The sequence below is a fragment of the Danio aesculapii genome, chromosome 15 (genome assembly GCF_903798145.1).
Source record: "Danio aesculapii chromosome 15, fDanAes4.1, whole genome shotgun sequence".
Classification (NCBI taxonomy): domain Eukaryota; kingdom Metazoa; phylum Chordata; class Actinopteri; order Cypriniformes; family Danionidae; genus Danio; species Danio aesculapii.
The window spans coordinates 24044071-24061191 of NC_079449.1; the positions used below are offsets into that span (position 1 = coordinate 24044071).

Below are 17121 nucleotides of genomic sequence, written 5' to 3' on the forward strand. Positions count from 1 at the left end.
GCAAATATCCAGTATTTAACGATAACAATGTATAAAAAAGGAAGCAGCAAGATAACCCTGCTGAAAAATCCAGCTTAAACCAGCCTAAGATGGTTGGCTGGTTTTAGCTGGTTGACCAGCCTGGTTTTAGAGGGGTTTTGGCCATTTCCAGGCTGGTTTCCAGCTATTTCCAGCCTGGTCTTAGCTGGTCAGGCTGGAAAATGACAAGCTAAATCCAGCTAAAACCAGCCTGACCAGCCTGGTTTAAACTGGACATAGCTGGTTTAGGCTGGCTCCCAGCCTGACTAGGCTGGTCAAGCTGGTCGTCTCCCAGCCTGACCAGCTAAGACCAGGCTGGAAATGGCTGGAAACCAGCCTGGAAGTGGCCAAAACCCCTCTAAAACCAGCCTGGTCGACCAGCTAAAACCAGCCAACCAGCCTAGGCTGGTTTAAGCTGGTTTTTTCAGTAGGGAAATAATTACTAAAGGGATAGTTCACCCAAAACTTCTATAAAAAAATCATATATATATCCATCCATCTATCTCTCTATCTCTATCTCTATCTATCTATCTATCTATCTATCTATCTATCTATCTATCTATCTATCTATCTATCTATCTATCTATCTATCTATCTATCTATCTATCTATCTATCTATCTATCTATCTATCTATCTATCTATCTATCTATCTATCTATCTATCTATCTATCGGGGGGGGGGGGGGTGGTAGATAGATAGAGAAGTTCTTCAGAATGTCTTTAGTGTAAAACAGAATACATTTACAAAGGTTTAACAGCTTGTTTAACTTTTGTTGCAACGTTTGGATTATAGGGTCAGAATTGTGTAAACACCTTAAAAGCATTGATCCATCCTACGTTTCATCAACAGTTCATGCTGCTGGTGGTATAATGGTGTGGGGATAAAGGCCACAATCCAACCGTCTACTAATCCTGACCAAGTCCAAACCTTCATATCCAGCGAACACATCTTGAGATGACTACTTTGTTGCCGATACAAATTAAGATGTACTTATCTATAACAGTACAATTCTTCAAAATACGTTTCTGAGCTCACAGGAAAATTATACACCCACGAAACAATGCAAGGGTGTGTAAATGACTCTTTTTTTTGGCTCAGCTATAAACACTCATAGAATGGTCTGTTATTTAAAAATCTTTATATATTTACAATGTAATGACATACATGTCAGACATTTTCTTGCTGACAAAATGACACTTTAGTCACATGTACATGACCAAAAAGAGACAATTTAGTTAAACGACTAGCTTTATACACAAATGAACTTCACAACTAAGGCTGTAGAGGCTCTAACACTACAGAGAAATGGACAGTTCCAGAGGAAAACCAGAATGCTCGATGATTCCGCTAATAAATCCTACGATGGTATTTGCACATGTATGCACTTCTGCATATAGTTACCTAGTGTGCAAAAATCTGCAGAAAAAAGAACAATACATTTTTATAACAAAATAAAATATTTTGGAGTAAATATATTGTTCAAAAGAGTACATAAAAACCCCTTGTACCGACACAAAATATACAGGGTGTGGTGTCGACAAGTGAGGTTTATAGGACGATCATCTGCTCCTCAGTCAAAAGGGTTTTGCATAAAAAAATGATAGAAATGTAATGTGCAAACACTTTGTCCATAACACCCATCCTCCAAAATACCTCAGTACGAACGGATGAAATAACCGCTTTATCAAAGATGTTCTATTCCAAACTTGCAGTCCATAGTAGTTTTTTTAATATATATAAAAGAGAATGGGCTATGATACAGACTTAGACTGTAGCACTGGCATTTGGTGGAGTTTAGGAGTTTGTACGTCAACCACTTGAGTCTCTTCTTGGCTAACGGTGCTGGACGTATCCTCTTTTTTGGGTTGGCTCCCAGCAAACTCCGCTATGCTGAATAGGAACTGCAAGCATCCCACTTTGATGCAGCTGCTGTGGTGAAGCAAAGCTGTGCCCTCCCAGCCGGCTCCGCTGCCCCCTATCAGGCTTGAGCTGCTGGCTTTACAGTTGCAAGGGTTTTTGGGTCCTCCTTGAGCCAGGCTGCTCATCATGCTATCTGTGGGTACCAGCACAGGCTCTGCAGACACCTCTCCAAGCGGCTTCCTTGACTTGTTGCCTCCTGCAGATTTAGCAAATAAGGTATGATGAATTATGAGAATCTAATTTGCTTGTGTTTTGAAAACAGGACGTGGGTGGTACTCACTGATGCTGTTTTGTACTTTGGATGCGAGTGCACTAGGTGACGTGATGTTTGGTTTGTCGGAGAAGTCACACGAGTAAAGCACATTATCTACAGTTGTCCCATGTTCACTGTAGTTCAGAAGCTCATAATGCTTCGTGTTCTACAAGAGATTAAATTACATTCAGAACATTCATCTCACTTGATCTGGACAATTAAGTAAAATGAGCTTCCTAAGTGCCTTTAATGAGACAAAATTAGTGGATAACACTCACTTCATCATAAAAGATGCAGGCATGTTTCCCAGAAACATAATTGCAATGACCGTAGTTTGTAAGGCACACATCCATTTCAGCACCTGGATAACATATAAAAAACATCAATAGGGCACAGTTGAAGTGGTTAAGACATGGTCATTCTATTCTAACAACCAGGTAAAGGGAGTTCGGGGTTGTTTCTTGTGATTTCACATAATCACCACCACTTCAGTAAATATCAATGTTTCTTTTTTTTATTTGTGGTCTGGAACAAGCATGGCATGCAATGGATTTACAAAACGTTTTAGGCATGTTATATAAATTTCCAGCTCCCACCAAATTTATTTTTTCCTGAATGTACTCTTCAGGCATCACTGAAATGGACTCATTATCAATCAGTAGTTGATATTTTTTACATAACAGTGAAATTAATGTTTGCAAACAACAGTGCTTTTTATATTGTACAAAAAAAAAGAATGTACACTGCAATAACAATGCATAATTTTATATATTTTACATCGTAATGCATGTTCGACATTACAATATCTTAACTACATCAAACAAGCAGTATCGTTAACTAGGGCTGTGCGATTTGGGGAAAATATCTAATTGCGATTTTTTTTTTTGACAGATATTGCAAATTCGATTTGAGATTTAATTTTGTAGTCAAGCTTCAGCTCAATAATCTGTATCATAACTTCTTACTGCTAAAATGTAGTGAGTCTTAGTTAAAAAAGGAGCTGAAAAGACATCAAGTTAAACATTTATTCAAATTTGTTTTTAAATATTGAGAAATTAAACACTCATTTTTCTCTAGCGCAAACAGTAAACAAAAATAAAATAACTTTTCCTTTCTGTAAACAAGTTGAAATCAAATTAGGGAGATAGTGTAGCTTATTATACAAACATAAAAATAATAATTATAAAAATACAGAACACTCCGCAAACTAATATGGCTGATAAGAGCCTTTCTGTAGCTTATATTGTCTAAAACAAAATAATTATCACTGATGCTACACAAAATATCATGACGTTAAAAGAACAGCTGTGGTACTCCAAAATTACTAAAATAGGTGCGAGACGGAAGTGTATATCTCCCATCCTGCATTTAGATGCGTTTTTTAAAATCCCTCTTTGGTCACTGCATTAAAAGGCACCGTGCCTTTAGCGGGTAGTGCGTTATGGCATTAGTTATCTCCTAGTTACACCAGCTGTTTGTAAGTTCTTTCCTAAACTGGAAGGTAAACTCCACACTAGGGGCTTTGTAACTACTAGCTAGTTTGTAACTAAATGTGTTAGCATGTTCTCAAAGCAAACTGTAGGTCTCCGTAAAGTCATGCGTAGTCACATTGAATGACGTAATATCCAATAAGAAGCATTTAAATTGTTAAACTACTTAAAAATTCTGCAACTAATGCATCCATATTGAACTGTCCTATGAAAATGAAATGACAAATTAAATGTTAATACTACATTAGTCAGTCACTCACTCCAGACGACGCACATACCTGCATCGCGAGCCGTGAATGCATGCGAAATACACGTGAAGTTATCAAAACATTAAACTTCATTTTGTGTGACTTTGAAACCAAAATATTCCCATATTACCAATGCTCTGTTTTTCTTTGATATTAATTCATCTATAAATGCTTGTTAAGTGGCAGATGCCATCATCCCACTTATCCGCGCTTTCCTGTATGTGTTTTTGTAGGCATTCCACAAAGTTTGGTTGCGCAATTCTGATTGGGCAGAACGAAAGTGTGCTCACTCGGTTGGTTAGTAAGAATGTCACATGCAAGTATTTGCTCTGGGCGGGGAAAATTAAATAATCCATATTTCATACTGCAGCCTCTTGCGATTCACTAATCACAACATTTCAAATCACGATTGTGATTTGATTTCGATTAATCGCAATCGTTAAGCCCTATCGTTAATGAAAATAGATTAAAAGTATAGTCAAAATTTTTCTTTGCTTTATGTCAACATTGATGGTTTCTTCAAAGTTTTTTCATGCTCATTTATTTCCCCAGAATATATCCCTAGAATTAGTGGGTCCTTATTGCTGTTCTTTCACACCTGCTTCAAATGGCACAATGCAACAAGTTTGTTGCCTAATTAGAAACATACATGGCAAATTTCACAATAAACACAACAAAAGATGCAATTAAAGATGCCTTATGCCTTTTCAGGGTGGTGCAAACTAAATGTATAGTGTGAATATCTCACATTTTGCCTTCTGATCAGCGATTGGAGTGGGAAATATCCAAACCAATCTGATGACTTTGGGTTTATTCAAAGGGTCTTTGCTGTGTCTCCCATTTTTAAAATAAGAGTCCCACATTCAAAGTAAGTTTAAATTAAATTTAGACAAACTTTAAAATAAGAGCGGAAAATGATCATTGTTGTAATCTCACTAGGCAACATTGTGGCCAATAAAATGCAACCTAAGGCTTGCATTTTAATGATACCATGTGCAACATATCAGTGAGTGTTTTAGCTAAATTCCTTCAATGCATTACATTGCTTGTAGTAAACCATACCTGTTCCTATGTACAGAGTTCTATAGCACATGTTGATAGCTGCCCCCTTTCCTGTTAAAGGACACAGTACTGCTCGAGCTTGTACGTCCCTTTTTTGTGCTGCAAAAAGACAGAAAGAATGCTATACATTATGACTGGAGGGACACTTAGCACAGCCTCGCCATGAGAGTGAGAATGAGAGGATTGTTACCGTCTGCATGCGGAGAGGGTTTGGACAGAGAGGCAGTGGCGGCTGGAGGAGTCCCACATTTACTCGAGGCTTGAAGTGATTTGGGAGACAACAGCTGCTGGATCCTCTGCCAAGCCAGAAGTCTGATCAACTCCTCATCCAGCTTATTCATGTCCACTTCTATACATTGGAAACAAATGTTTTGTTATTATTACTACTCTGAATGGTTTGATTTATCTAAACAAGTTCTAATAGAGCTGTGAAAAGCAAATGCAAAATATAGTGAGGCACTTCTGATTGATGTTGATTTCTCACCTGCATCGCCTTGAACCACATTCTTGATGTAGCTGTATAAGCTGCCTATTGAAGACGGGAGCGTTGAGCCTTTTCCAGTAGACATTAAGTCAGGACTCACTTTGTTCTCTGAAAATTAAAATTAAGATGAAATATTAAAATTTATGCAGATTGAAAAACTAACTTACAATTTAGTCTCAGTTTAGACAACAGATCTTTGGAATTACACATTTTACCTAAATTCACAATACAGTAAATGACAGTTTAACAATTAATTAACAAATTTGGTTAAAAATCTGGTAAATATTTCCAATAAACGATTATAAAAAGAGCATATACATAGATTATGTTTTAAAGAGTTCTTATTTTTAAAAAATTAACATTGAGCAAGGGCACAATAAATAAAACAAAAGAATAATAAACACATTCATAAAGGACAATATGAATAATAAATGTTCAAAAGGGTCAGTAAAGTTATTTATAATTTATTATTGTAATAATTCAGTAATTCAATAAAGATAAATATATCTATTGTTTGTCGGGGAAAAAGTTTTGTACTTTAATACAAAACAATGAATATTTCATTGACTTTAAAGGGATAGTTCACCCCAAAATGAAAAGACACTTTCATTTACTCATTCTTCGCTTGTCACAAGCCAGTTAGATTTTTTTTTTGTTGAACTCAAAACATGGTATTCTGAAAAATGTTGGAAAACAGCAGCCATTGATTTACATTTCCGTTTTTCCTACTTGGGATGTCTGTGGTTACCGGTTTATTACATTCAGTGAAAAATCTTCTTTTCTGTTCAAAAATCAAAAACTTCAAACTCAAAGCAAGTAGGAAATAATTATTTATAGGTGAACTATCCCTTAAGTCTAGAGCAGAGCACAAAAAAAATATTACTCTATGACAGAATGATGTAAACATATATATGCACTTTAATACCTTTAGATTGAGATGACAAGCTGCTGTTCAGCCCTGAGGAAGAGTTCCCAAGAGTTGAGCTGTGATGACGGGCAGGCGAGTCTGATAGCAGGCTGGTAGATGGACTATCTCTCTGCATACAGGAGCTGAAATGACTGCTGCTCTCAGTCTTTATGTCTACATGGTTGGGCAGGGCTGCTTCAAGATTCTGTCGTCTAGAGGGGCTGCTGGCCTTGTGTGAGGTTTCAGCTGTCGTACAGGTGTCACCTTCACATGCCACCGGCCCATTCACTCCTGTGCCCTTCTCTGTTGGACTGTCAGCATCACCCTGACTAGATTGTTCATTGCAGCTCTCAGGATGTTTGGGAGCAATAGAGGGCAGCACTAGAGCCCCCTGGGGGCCAACTTTTTTACTGCTGCTCTGCAAGCAATCAGAGTCCTGAGAGCTGAGCTCCTGTGTCTCCATACACTCCTGCGTCTTTGCATCTGATAGATCTGAAGATGACATCTGCTTAGCAGATAAATGTTTCATAATACTGCACTGAAGTGCAATGACATGACGAAGCCACTGTGAAAAAAGGAAAAAAAGATACAGAATTAGTCTTATTTATACTACTACGGTCACATCTGCTTTAAAATCAATTCATGCAATAAATTTACCTCCTCTTGCTCCTCTTCACTGGTTAAATGTTGGGTAGATGAAGAACATTTTCGTTCCATGAAACCGTTTGGGACCAGCTCACCGTTACGAATGCCTACTTGATCCATCAGCAGAGGGGGATTTTGGTAGTGACTCTTAATGGCATTGGGGACCTACGAACATGTCCATGCAACAGATTAAAAAAAAACAACATGCTGTGATTGTAAACCTTTCCTGAAATATTCTGCTGTTAAGAGTAATTTAATGAATGAACGAATTTGGATGAATTTTTCTAGAGATAACAAGCCACTTGAAGCCAAATCAATAATTTAGAACTGAGCAACATGAGCTGTGTATTTCAATTTTCAAAGACAAATAAAACTCTAAAAATAATGTCAAGTACCCACCTTCAATGTCTTCTTCTTGATGTGCCGAACACCCCTGCGGTTGGGATGATGCTGGCGGTGAACCCACCGCAGGAAGTCCACTTTGACAGCATGTTGTGACAATCGGTCCTGGAAATGATCAAAGACCTGGCAACGCGTGCTGAGGGTCACGTTCTTTTGGTTTAGCTAGAACGAAATTGAACAATTATATTTCACATTATAGTCCGTAAGTTTAGGATTAGTGTAGCAATCACAAAAACAAAGAAGGCTGTGCTTCAGGGTACCTTTAATTGTGAAAATATATTTTAGATGTACATAACAAGCTGTTTTTATTGCTTCCAAAACAGTAAAGTGTGTTTGAAGAAACAAACAAAATCTGGCCAGACGCTCACCACCATATGTTCTACGTGGTTGGGACACATCCATCTCCCAGTGGGCATGGCAGTGAGAGGGGGGTCCAGACAGTCCATGTGGAAGAGAAGCGCACAGTAATCACACTGGATCAGAGGAGCCACCCTGCAGCTCCTATGAAGAAAGAAGAACCTGATGTACTCTGCAACAATACTGATAGCCATGAGACTCTATTAAGATTGCATTTAGGCTAATGTTATTTAAAGTCTCCTTAAACTCAAAACTGATCATTCTTTTTTTTTTTATTATGTGCCCCATTGCCGCATTTGCTAAAACATACTTTATTGAAATGCTAGTTAGGTGTCCATGTAACAAAATGGATGAAATTCCATTCCAAAGCGTAAACATGTCATTAAGTTTATTAGTGCAAACTTTGATTTTACCATTATATCTTTAAAGGGATAGTTCATCCAAAATGTATTTATTATTCGGTTACACACCTTTATGAGGTCCTTAAATCGGTTGAACACAAGATGCTATTTTGACAAATGCTAAAAATCTCCAATCACTGACTTCAATGGTAGAAAAACCATGTAGCAAACACCATGAAAAACAATTACATTTACAACATGTTTCAAAATAAATTATTTTGTGATCAATATTACAAGAAAATAAAACAAGTTTGTGACTATTGAAACGTGAGTAAATGACAGAATTTGTGAGTGAACTATCCTTTTAAATAAATATAGAAATCGAAATAAAAGTATATCGGTTTTCTTGCAAAGATCAAACAAGTGTTGGTTGTGTTATATCGAAGGAACTATGCCTCATTGTTTGTTTTTACGTATTAAAAGATCCAGGGGACTTTGTCTTAAAACTGCAGTTAGCTAGAGGTCATTCTATGTCTATATCAAAAAGCCTTTCTCAAATCATATAAAAAGCAGTCTGAGGACTGTGTGGTGCTCCAGAAACTCAAGTTTAGTGCTCTTATATAATAACGGTTTATTTTACCTTCTAATGGTGCAGCAACTCATAATAAAATGTAATTCAGTAAAGACTAAAAAAAGCTTCCATTAGTTTGATTTGTATGAAAAAAATGAGTAGATGTTTGCGATTTACATTTCTGGTCAAGTTCACTGCTCAATATAATTTGACATTTTATATAGACAAAGCAAATGCTCCGATCCCACCCCCCTTCTGCCCAAAAATCAATGTTTCTGATGGTGTCAAATATATCTGGGCTCTTACTTGCCACAGGTGAAGCACACTTTCACTGGCAGAGGGACCAGCCCACTGGGATCCAGCTCATGTTGTGGTCTCTTCATATTCTTGCCTATTGCCTCTTCTTTCCTTCGGCGCTTACTGCTGCCTGTAGATAAACACACACACACACACACACAACGAGTTATTCAATGCACACTTTAAGCATACTAAGCACAAAGGTCTGGACGAGTCTTACCTGGCAGTGAAGTGGTGCACGTAAGCTCACTGGGCAGCTGAAACTGTGTGGGGTTTCTCTCCATTGCGGCAGCGATCAGCATCTGAAAGGGTTTTTTCAGACGAGGTGTGGCGCTCTCAGATTCAGAGCCCTGCACTTCCTCTTCAACATCCATCAGGTCCTCATCCACGTCATTGTGTTCTGAGGGTGTAGGTGTATCAGTGGATGCATTGGAAGTGGGTGTTCCAGGACGGCTGCTTGTGCGACGCTCCAGAAGACGGACCTGTGCAACAGCGAGTCGGAGACCTCCTGATGCAGCTGAGGGCAGGCCGTCTAGACGCAGGGTTCCAAGCTCCAGCTCTGCTGCAGGAGAAGAGGACCGTTTGGATAACTGCCGCTCCAATGCTCCGTTTACATGCTCCGCCTTCTGCTCACGCTTCTAGAAAAGATGAAAATTATACATTATAGTTCTGTTCTTGAAACTTTTTAATAAAAAAAACAACAACATTCCGACAGTAGTATTCAATATAAACAACATTTATCATTTACTGTATATTTTCCAAGCATAAACCTCATTGTTTAATGCAAAATTTAAACTAGCAGTGCACATAAAATATGTCCTGAATTTATCCCTCAATCGGCAGCAATCCTAATGTGTGCACAACTTTCACACATTTTTAATGACTCAATATTTATTATATTATAGGAGCCTCATATCTATTATATTTCGCAAAAATAATGTCAAAATGATCCTGGTTCATACAGATCAGCAAAAATGACTAGCTACAAACAACTACTTTAAATATTTTGTGCATGCCAGGCCAATAGTTTTTATTACTACTACATACAATTTTGTTTGACAAGTACTAGCACATACCTAAAGACTGAACATGCAATATCTGCACAAAAGGCATGCATCTGGTGTCTTTGCAAGAAGAATATGTATGGCTAAATATTTTATTTGCTCATTTACTAATCTTTATGCTGTTATAAAACCAACAGACGTTGCACACACAAATGAAGATTGAAAGGCTTAAAGAAATAATCAATGATAGTAGATAGTAGTCCAATCGTGTTTTGTTGCAAAAAATACTAATACTAAACATCTGGAAAAAGACCTGTCGTAGAAACAACAGTAAATGGATACTAGTAGAAAAATGTTTTTAACTAGAGTTCTGATGACATACTTATAAAACTGCCAAGTTAGAGTTTGTTGAGCAAGAAGTAAACAATTATGGGTTGTTCAGCGCAATTTTGAAATATAGAGAAGTTGTGGTAGGACAATTGGAAAGGCAGATTAAAATCTCAGGACACCGGATCATTTTGATAAGATTTGGTTCCCCATCGTCATTATCTTAATTGCATAATTTAAGTTTGTGGCATGATCCCCAAGGTGGGTAGGGTGTTATGGGAATAGAGTTTTGTAATTTTCTTATCCCTCTGGTTTACTTTAGAGTTGTTGTTTATTTGTGTTGAAACTTAAAACCAGCTTGATTGAGGTTTATTGATTTTATGACGATTTATTTATCTTTTTGGTGGTAAATGTTAGTTTTGTTTACTTCACAGAAACCTCTCAGGTTTTATTCAATTGCTATTGGAGTTGGTTGACATGAGGGTGTTTAACTGATGATAGAATAATGAATACTTACTGAACGACCCCATAAGAAATACATAGTTAAACAGAGGACAGAATAGTATGGTTCCAAATGAAATGCACATCAAGGGCAAACTTGACCAACCTTCTTGCGCACACTGCAGCGATGACACATCCAGTCACCAGGGGGCAACATCTCTCTGCTCAAAGGTGGATTACTGTGAAGAATCAAATCAATTTTTCATAATAGTTAATGCTAAGAAACACACATTTAAAATTCCTGTAAAATACTTTAGCAATTTCTACTTGCAAAAATATAGTGAAAGCTTAAATATTCCCTTTATAAGCCACATGCAAAGAAAACCACAATGGCGCAATCGCACGCACGCACGCACGCACGCACACACACACACAAAAACTGTAAACGTCTCAATGCATAGTTTATCAAATTTTCCAGTTAAAACAGGCTGAACCAGAAGGACTTATTGCAATATTTAGGTTGCATGGCACAAATGATGCAATGCTACTGATATGCCACAATAGAAGCAACAGCGATTCTTTTTTGTTTCAGTGTAAACTAGCTCTATATTGCATCAGCCAAGAGAAAGGCTGGATCGATTTAATGCGAAGCACAAGCAAACAAATCTCCCCTCAGGACCGAATTGTTGAACAACAATACATTTACATCCCCTTTAGTGATGAACATAGGACAACAGCAGTAAAAGTCTGCTTAATAGGAGATGGCAGAAAACAAACATTAAACAGCTATCAAATGAAATGAGGCAGGAGTAATTCCATCAACCAAAATCTCCATTAGAAGAATAAATGTGTGGTAATACTTCAGCTCAAGCTCAGGCAGCCAGTGTTAAGCAGTAGAGAGAAAAAAACTACTTTTTCTTGGACAAGTTGGTGGTGATGTGGATAAAAAAAAAAGTACAGTTAAGAGTCATAAAATGTACAGCAATTATGTACTACAATTTTGTTCTTTAAAGCGGTGGTTTTAAATCATCTAGATGCCACAGAACCCCAAATAGACCCCCATCCTAAAACGAATACACGCCTATATATGGTTTCTGGTATGAAGGATTTATTTATACTCTGACAATGTAACAGTATAAATAATCAGCTATAATGCTGTTTAACTGCTATTTCTAATAATTTTTTTATTAAACTATGTAGAATAATTTTTTTATATTGTGATTTTTCTCTCAACATCTTCAATAGCACCCCCTAGAGGTCTATACTCTCGACAACCCCTGATTAAAATGCTTTTAGCATGTGTACTATTATATTGAATATAATATTTTCACTGGCATTCTCACAATAAATAATAATAATAAATTAATGCATAATAATAATAAATAATAATTATTGCTGTTTTTCAGCAAGACACATTACACTGATCAAAGTAACAACACTTACTATACAAATATTTATATTTTTCATCTAAGATATATATATATAAAAAATACATATAGCCCAAAAAGAAAGTTAAAAATTCTTTAACATTTTAATGGTAACGCATGTTGCTTTTATTTAAAGTTACATTACAAATTGACAGCTTTAAATTGCTAGAAAATTATAAAAAAGTACTGCAGCATAAATCCATGATTAAACAGTAAACTACTGTTTCCAGATCAGCATCTTAATCCATTTCAGCAGATACAGTTAAAATCATCAAACAGCCTCTGACTCCTGGGAGGACAAGGAAAAGTTAAACACAGCCAAACTAATAACTGCTATTGCGCCTTTTGAAGGGTTAGTTCTCACAATTTACTCACTATACTTATTTCAAACCTTTAGAAGTTTCTTTCACAAACAAAGATATTTTTAAAAATAATTCAAAAACCTGTCATCATTGACATGCATAGTATTTGTTTTCCCTATTGTAGATGGCAATGTTACAGATTTTTTAGCTTTCGTCAACATTTTTGTGTTCAACATTAGGAGGAAATTCAAAACTCTTGTAATCATTTTTGGGTGAACTATCCATTTACGAACCAGCAGCATAAACACACATGCATACATAAATGTATTTGTTTACATAGTTTAGTCAACTGGCCTGGACCATTATTGTTAAGTCCAAATGCTATGAAAACACGCTGAAAACATACCAGCACTGCAAGTGAAAGGCAGCGGGACAGTGATCACAGCAGAGCAGATCTCCTCCCTCACGGCAGCTGTCACAGGTGTCATGATTCGTGGCTCGGCCTCCTCTTCTAGTTTCCCTCTCGGGTTTGCGTCTCTTTTCTCCATCCTCGGAGCGTGGAGGTGCGAGGAGCTGTTGAATTTGCTGGAACAGATTGGCAAAAATAGTTTTTATTTACAAATACATGCATGAATGTAGTTGCAGAAATAAATCCTGAAATGAGAGAGATCAGAAAACAGAAAGTCTAAAAGTGCCTTCACACATTCAACTGGTGTTTCCAACCATAACACAGCTAGGCATGGGACGAGAACCGTTTCAACTGTTTACAGTGGTTTGGAAAAGTCAAGGTTTTAAAACTACCCAAATGTTTTGCTATACCAATCCTGAGGTTCGTGCAAGATTAAAAAAAAAAAAAGTTTTTTAGCCAAACAGTACCTCCAGCACAAAATATATCCAATGATGGCATTTTAAATTGTACAGAAATCTGAAACTGATAAAGACTGATGAAGTCAATAATTCATTTTATTGATTTAGCCTGACATGTTTACTGCTTCAAAATATTTTAAATGTTTCTTAAAATAAAATAGTGTATAAAAAGGTAAACAGTTGTTGTTTTTTACCCAGATATTTAAAAAGAATATATATTAGAGCAGTAATCACAATACCATGATGTTTTTATCCAAGGTTATCATACCGCCAGGAACTTATACTGGCCCATGCCTAAACACAGCATACTCTTAATGTCAGACTTATTTTAAAACAAAATGCATTCCCTGTGACGAAAAGCTGAATTTTCACCAGATATTATTACTAGTCGTTGATGTCACATTGATGATTCCGTTCAAAAATAATTCTGCAATGATGATTCGCAGCTAGTCATGGGACGATAACCATTTTTAAAGTATACCGTGGTTTGGAAAAGTCAAGGTTTTAAAATTACACCATTGCTACAATACGTGTACGATTTTTTATTTATTTTTATTTGGGACAACAGTATCTCCAGCAGAAAAGATATCTAAAGATGTTGTTTTAAATTACAAAGAAATCTGTGTTTTAGAAACTAATGAAGACAGCAGAAGTCAATGATTCATTTGAATTATTTAGCCTGGTATGTTTACCGCTCCAAAATATTTTAAATGTTTCTTAAAACAGTGTTCAAAGGGAGAAAAAAGTAGTTTATCAAGACATTTAAAAAGAATATATTTTAGAGCAGTAATCACAATACCGTGAAATTGTGATATTTTAATCCAAGGTCATCATACTGTCAGAATTTTATACTGGCCCATGCCGATTCGCTGCTAGATTATGAATTTTATTATTCATAGTAGCATTGGTACAGTTTTTATGTATTTTATATATATATATATATATATATATATATGTATATATATATATATATATATATATATATATATATATATACATATATATATATATATATATATATATATATACATATATATATATATATATATACATATACATATATATACATATATACATATATATACATATATACATATACACATACAAATATATACATATATATAGAGAGAGAGAGAGAGAGAGAGAGAGAGAGAGAATATTTAATAAAAAAATTTAATAATCATTTACAGATTGAAAAAGATAAACAATAAAATAATGAAAATAAAGATATTAGTAATAGACAAATATATTACTAAAAAAGATTTAATAGTACCTTTGGACGGTACTAGGATATGTTTCTCACAATAACGCTAGGCCCACAATAAAAAATATATATATATTAAGGATTGTTTCTTGATCTGCATACTAAACTGATTTCTGAAGAATTGTTTGACACTGAAGAATGTACTAGTGAGGCTGACAATGCAGCTTTTAAATCAAACTAATTAAAAACAGAAATTTTATTCACATACAAAGTTACTTAAAACCAAATTATTTTAACTACACAAATAACTTACAGACTTGGGGAATAGAAAATGCTTCTTTCAAACAGATTACCCAATGTTACTGTTTCCAAACTTTCGATATCAATCCATGTTATATCTACTCATTTAATAGCTGCATCCATATATTTAGTTCTGTCCTTGTTTCTACTTATGCAGTCAGTCAGATTTCAACAGGCCAGCTCTACATAAACTCAACAAGGTGCACACTTATTTCTGCCTCATTTCCATTCTACAACTTATTTTGATTTCGAGCCATTTAATCCCTTGTCCGGGAATAAGCAAGTCTCATAATGCAGTGATTTGAGGCACAGCTGAAGGGCAGACAGGCTTACCTCCATTAGGCCCCCAGACGTGTCCAAATCGTACAGAATCTTCGGGGTCTCCATTTTGTCCCACATTCACACTGCCGAACTGTATCATGAACACACAACCCTGAAGTCGTCCTAGCTTTCCCCAGAACCCACTCGGGGGGTTCACCCGCTGTCCTAAAAACCGTACTGGAGAAAATAAACTGCTCGATAATCAAGCAAGATAGCGGATCCGCTGCTCGATGTTCGGCTAGCTAGCGGCTATCAACAAACAAAAGCGCACAGGTCGCCGAAGCTCCGGTATACAACGAGAGCTGGAGAAATGCTCAAACTCTCATTTAAGTGCAAATATCGTTCCCGTTTTTTGAATGCAAGTTGCTGTCTGGGTCGGTATTGAAGGATTTCTGTTGGGATGTGAAGGCCTAGCTCGCTAGCCTAGCAGCATCCTCCGCTTCAGCAGCCGCCGCCAGCAAAGATGCGTGTAGAAATCCACAGCTGTCTGTCCCCATCGCATACTGGCGAAAAAAGCGCTCTCTGTCGCAAAGCACGTCCGCTGGGTTGATTGTCGGCGATTATGTCTTCATGCGCGGAAAAACTCATAGATGGTGTTCAGATGACAGCGGCGAAGAGCAGAGGTGTTGTTATGAAAAGCCATTGCTAGTAGCTATGCTAACTGCTGGCGTTGCCCTCCTCTGACTCGACTCTAGTGGGGTTGGAATGAAATCTGAGCATGCGCGTAAAGTCAGAGAGGAGAAGGCTGCCACCTAGCGTTAGTTTGGCAGATTAACAGCAGATCTTGGAGCCTGCAGGACATGTTTTCTCACAGTGGAGGTTTTTTTTTAGAAAGGGAACCATAAAGATTTGTGAAGAACAAATACGACAGCAGCGTATGTGATGGAATATCATTTTTAATTGGAGATATGCTCTGACAATGCTGTGGTAATAATTACAGTACAGTGCGACAAAGTAAATAAAAATAAAATACATTATTTAGAATTGTGATAATCACAAAGAGCCTGACAGAAATATTCAGTGATCCAATGACTGAATAAAAGAATCAAAATATATACGTTTGTTTTGTCATTTAGAGCAAAAATGCTGAAAATTATGCATTTGAGTTTAATTACTTAATGTTTTATCCTGTAGTAATGACATTTCTTCCAAATTTGATGACAAATCTTTCAAATGTTTCTCACCCTGTATAATATAACACAAGACACCAATGTTTTAATCTGAAGAGTTAAGAAATCTAAATCTGAAATATAACCCTGATTCAAACGCAACAAATGAAAACATTTGCTTTTGTGACCCACTGTAATTTTATTTCAAAATAATAATAATAATAATAATAATGCAGCAAATGACAATATTTGTATTTGAAATTTGTAAGAAATGTTATCAGACCTTTATAGAAAAAATATTAAGATTTAACTCAAAACTTTAGTAAATAAAAAAAAACGAGTATTTTCAAGAGGAGTCTTAATATCTGTCATCTGGGCCCAGTTTTTCCAAAAAAAATTAATCTGGATCAAATTGGTCCAGATTTGGAAATCCCATGTTTTGCTATCCGGGATTAACTGACCTATCTTTCTTTTATGACAGTCTTGTAAAGGAACATTGGATCATTGTGATCCAAATACCAAATTTCAGGATTACCAAATCCTATTTACCAGAGCCTTAAATGCAGGGGTGCCCAAACTTTTTTGTATAAAGGGCCAAAAACCAAATATCAGTATGAGCTGTGGGCCAAAGGTAAATATGCCAAACTATATTACATTACAGTTGCCATGGGTAATTTCTTAACTTTACTTATTTATATTTAAAAATGAACAAAAAACATTACTTTAAATTGCAATAACTGATGCAATATAACTTTTAAAATGATTGCAATAAAAACAAAAGTGAAAAATGGGGTTCAATGCTGAATACACTTGTCAAGAATCT

At 36.2% G+C, this 17121-nt stretch overlaps 1 protein-coding gene across 1 annotated transcript; it reads right to left on the minus strand.

Moving 5' to 3' along the window:
- Positions 1-1140: 1140 nt before the first annotated feature.
- On the minus strand, positions 1141-15881 carry phf12b (PHD finger protein 12b). The gene is made up of 15 exons (XM_056473221.1): positions 15202-15881; positions 12904-13082; positions 10935-11007; positions 9217-9634; positions 9006-9126; positions 7799-7931; positions 7428-7592; positions 7041-7193; positions 6402-6948; positions 5477-5584; positions 5183-5341; positions 4993-5091; positions 2471-2553; positions 2220-2358; positions 1141-2135 (listed from the first exon to the last, which is right to left on the minus strand). Exons 1-15 carry the CDS (start codon positions 15265-15267, stop codon positions 1771-1773), a joined length of 2808 nt encoding a protein of 935 aa, XP_056329196.1. The 5' UTR covers positions 15268-15881; the 3' UTR covers positions 1141-1770.
- Between the last annotated feature and the right edge of the window lie 1240 nt (positions 15882-17121).

What these genes read in the sequence shown, in the direction of transcription:
- phf12b (XM_056473221.1), bottom strand. Translation starts at nt 15,267, where the DNA reads ATGTGGGACAAAATGGAGACCCCGAAGATTCTGTACGATTTGGACACG. An exon ending in GTGCACCACTTCACTGCCAG is followed by an intron (nt 9,127 to 9,216) that starts GTAAGACTCGTC and finishes GTTTATCTACAG; the next exon opens with GCAGCAGTAAGCGCCGAAGG. An exon ending in AACTCTGTACATAGGAACAG is followed by an intron (nt 2,554 to 4,992) that starts GTATGGTTTACT and finishes TATGTTATCCAG; the next exon opens with GTGCTGAAATGGATGTGTGC.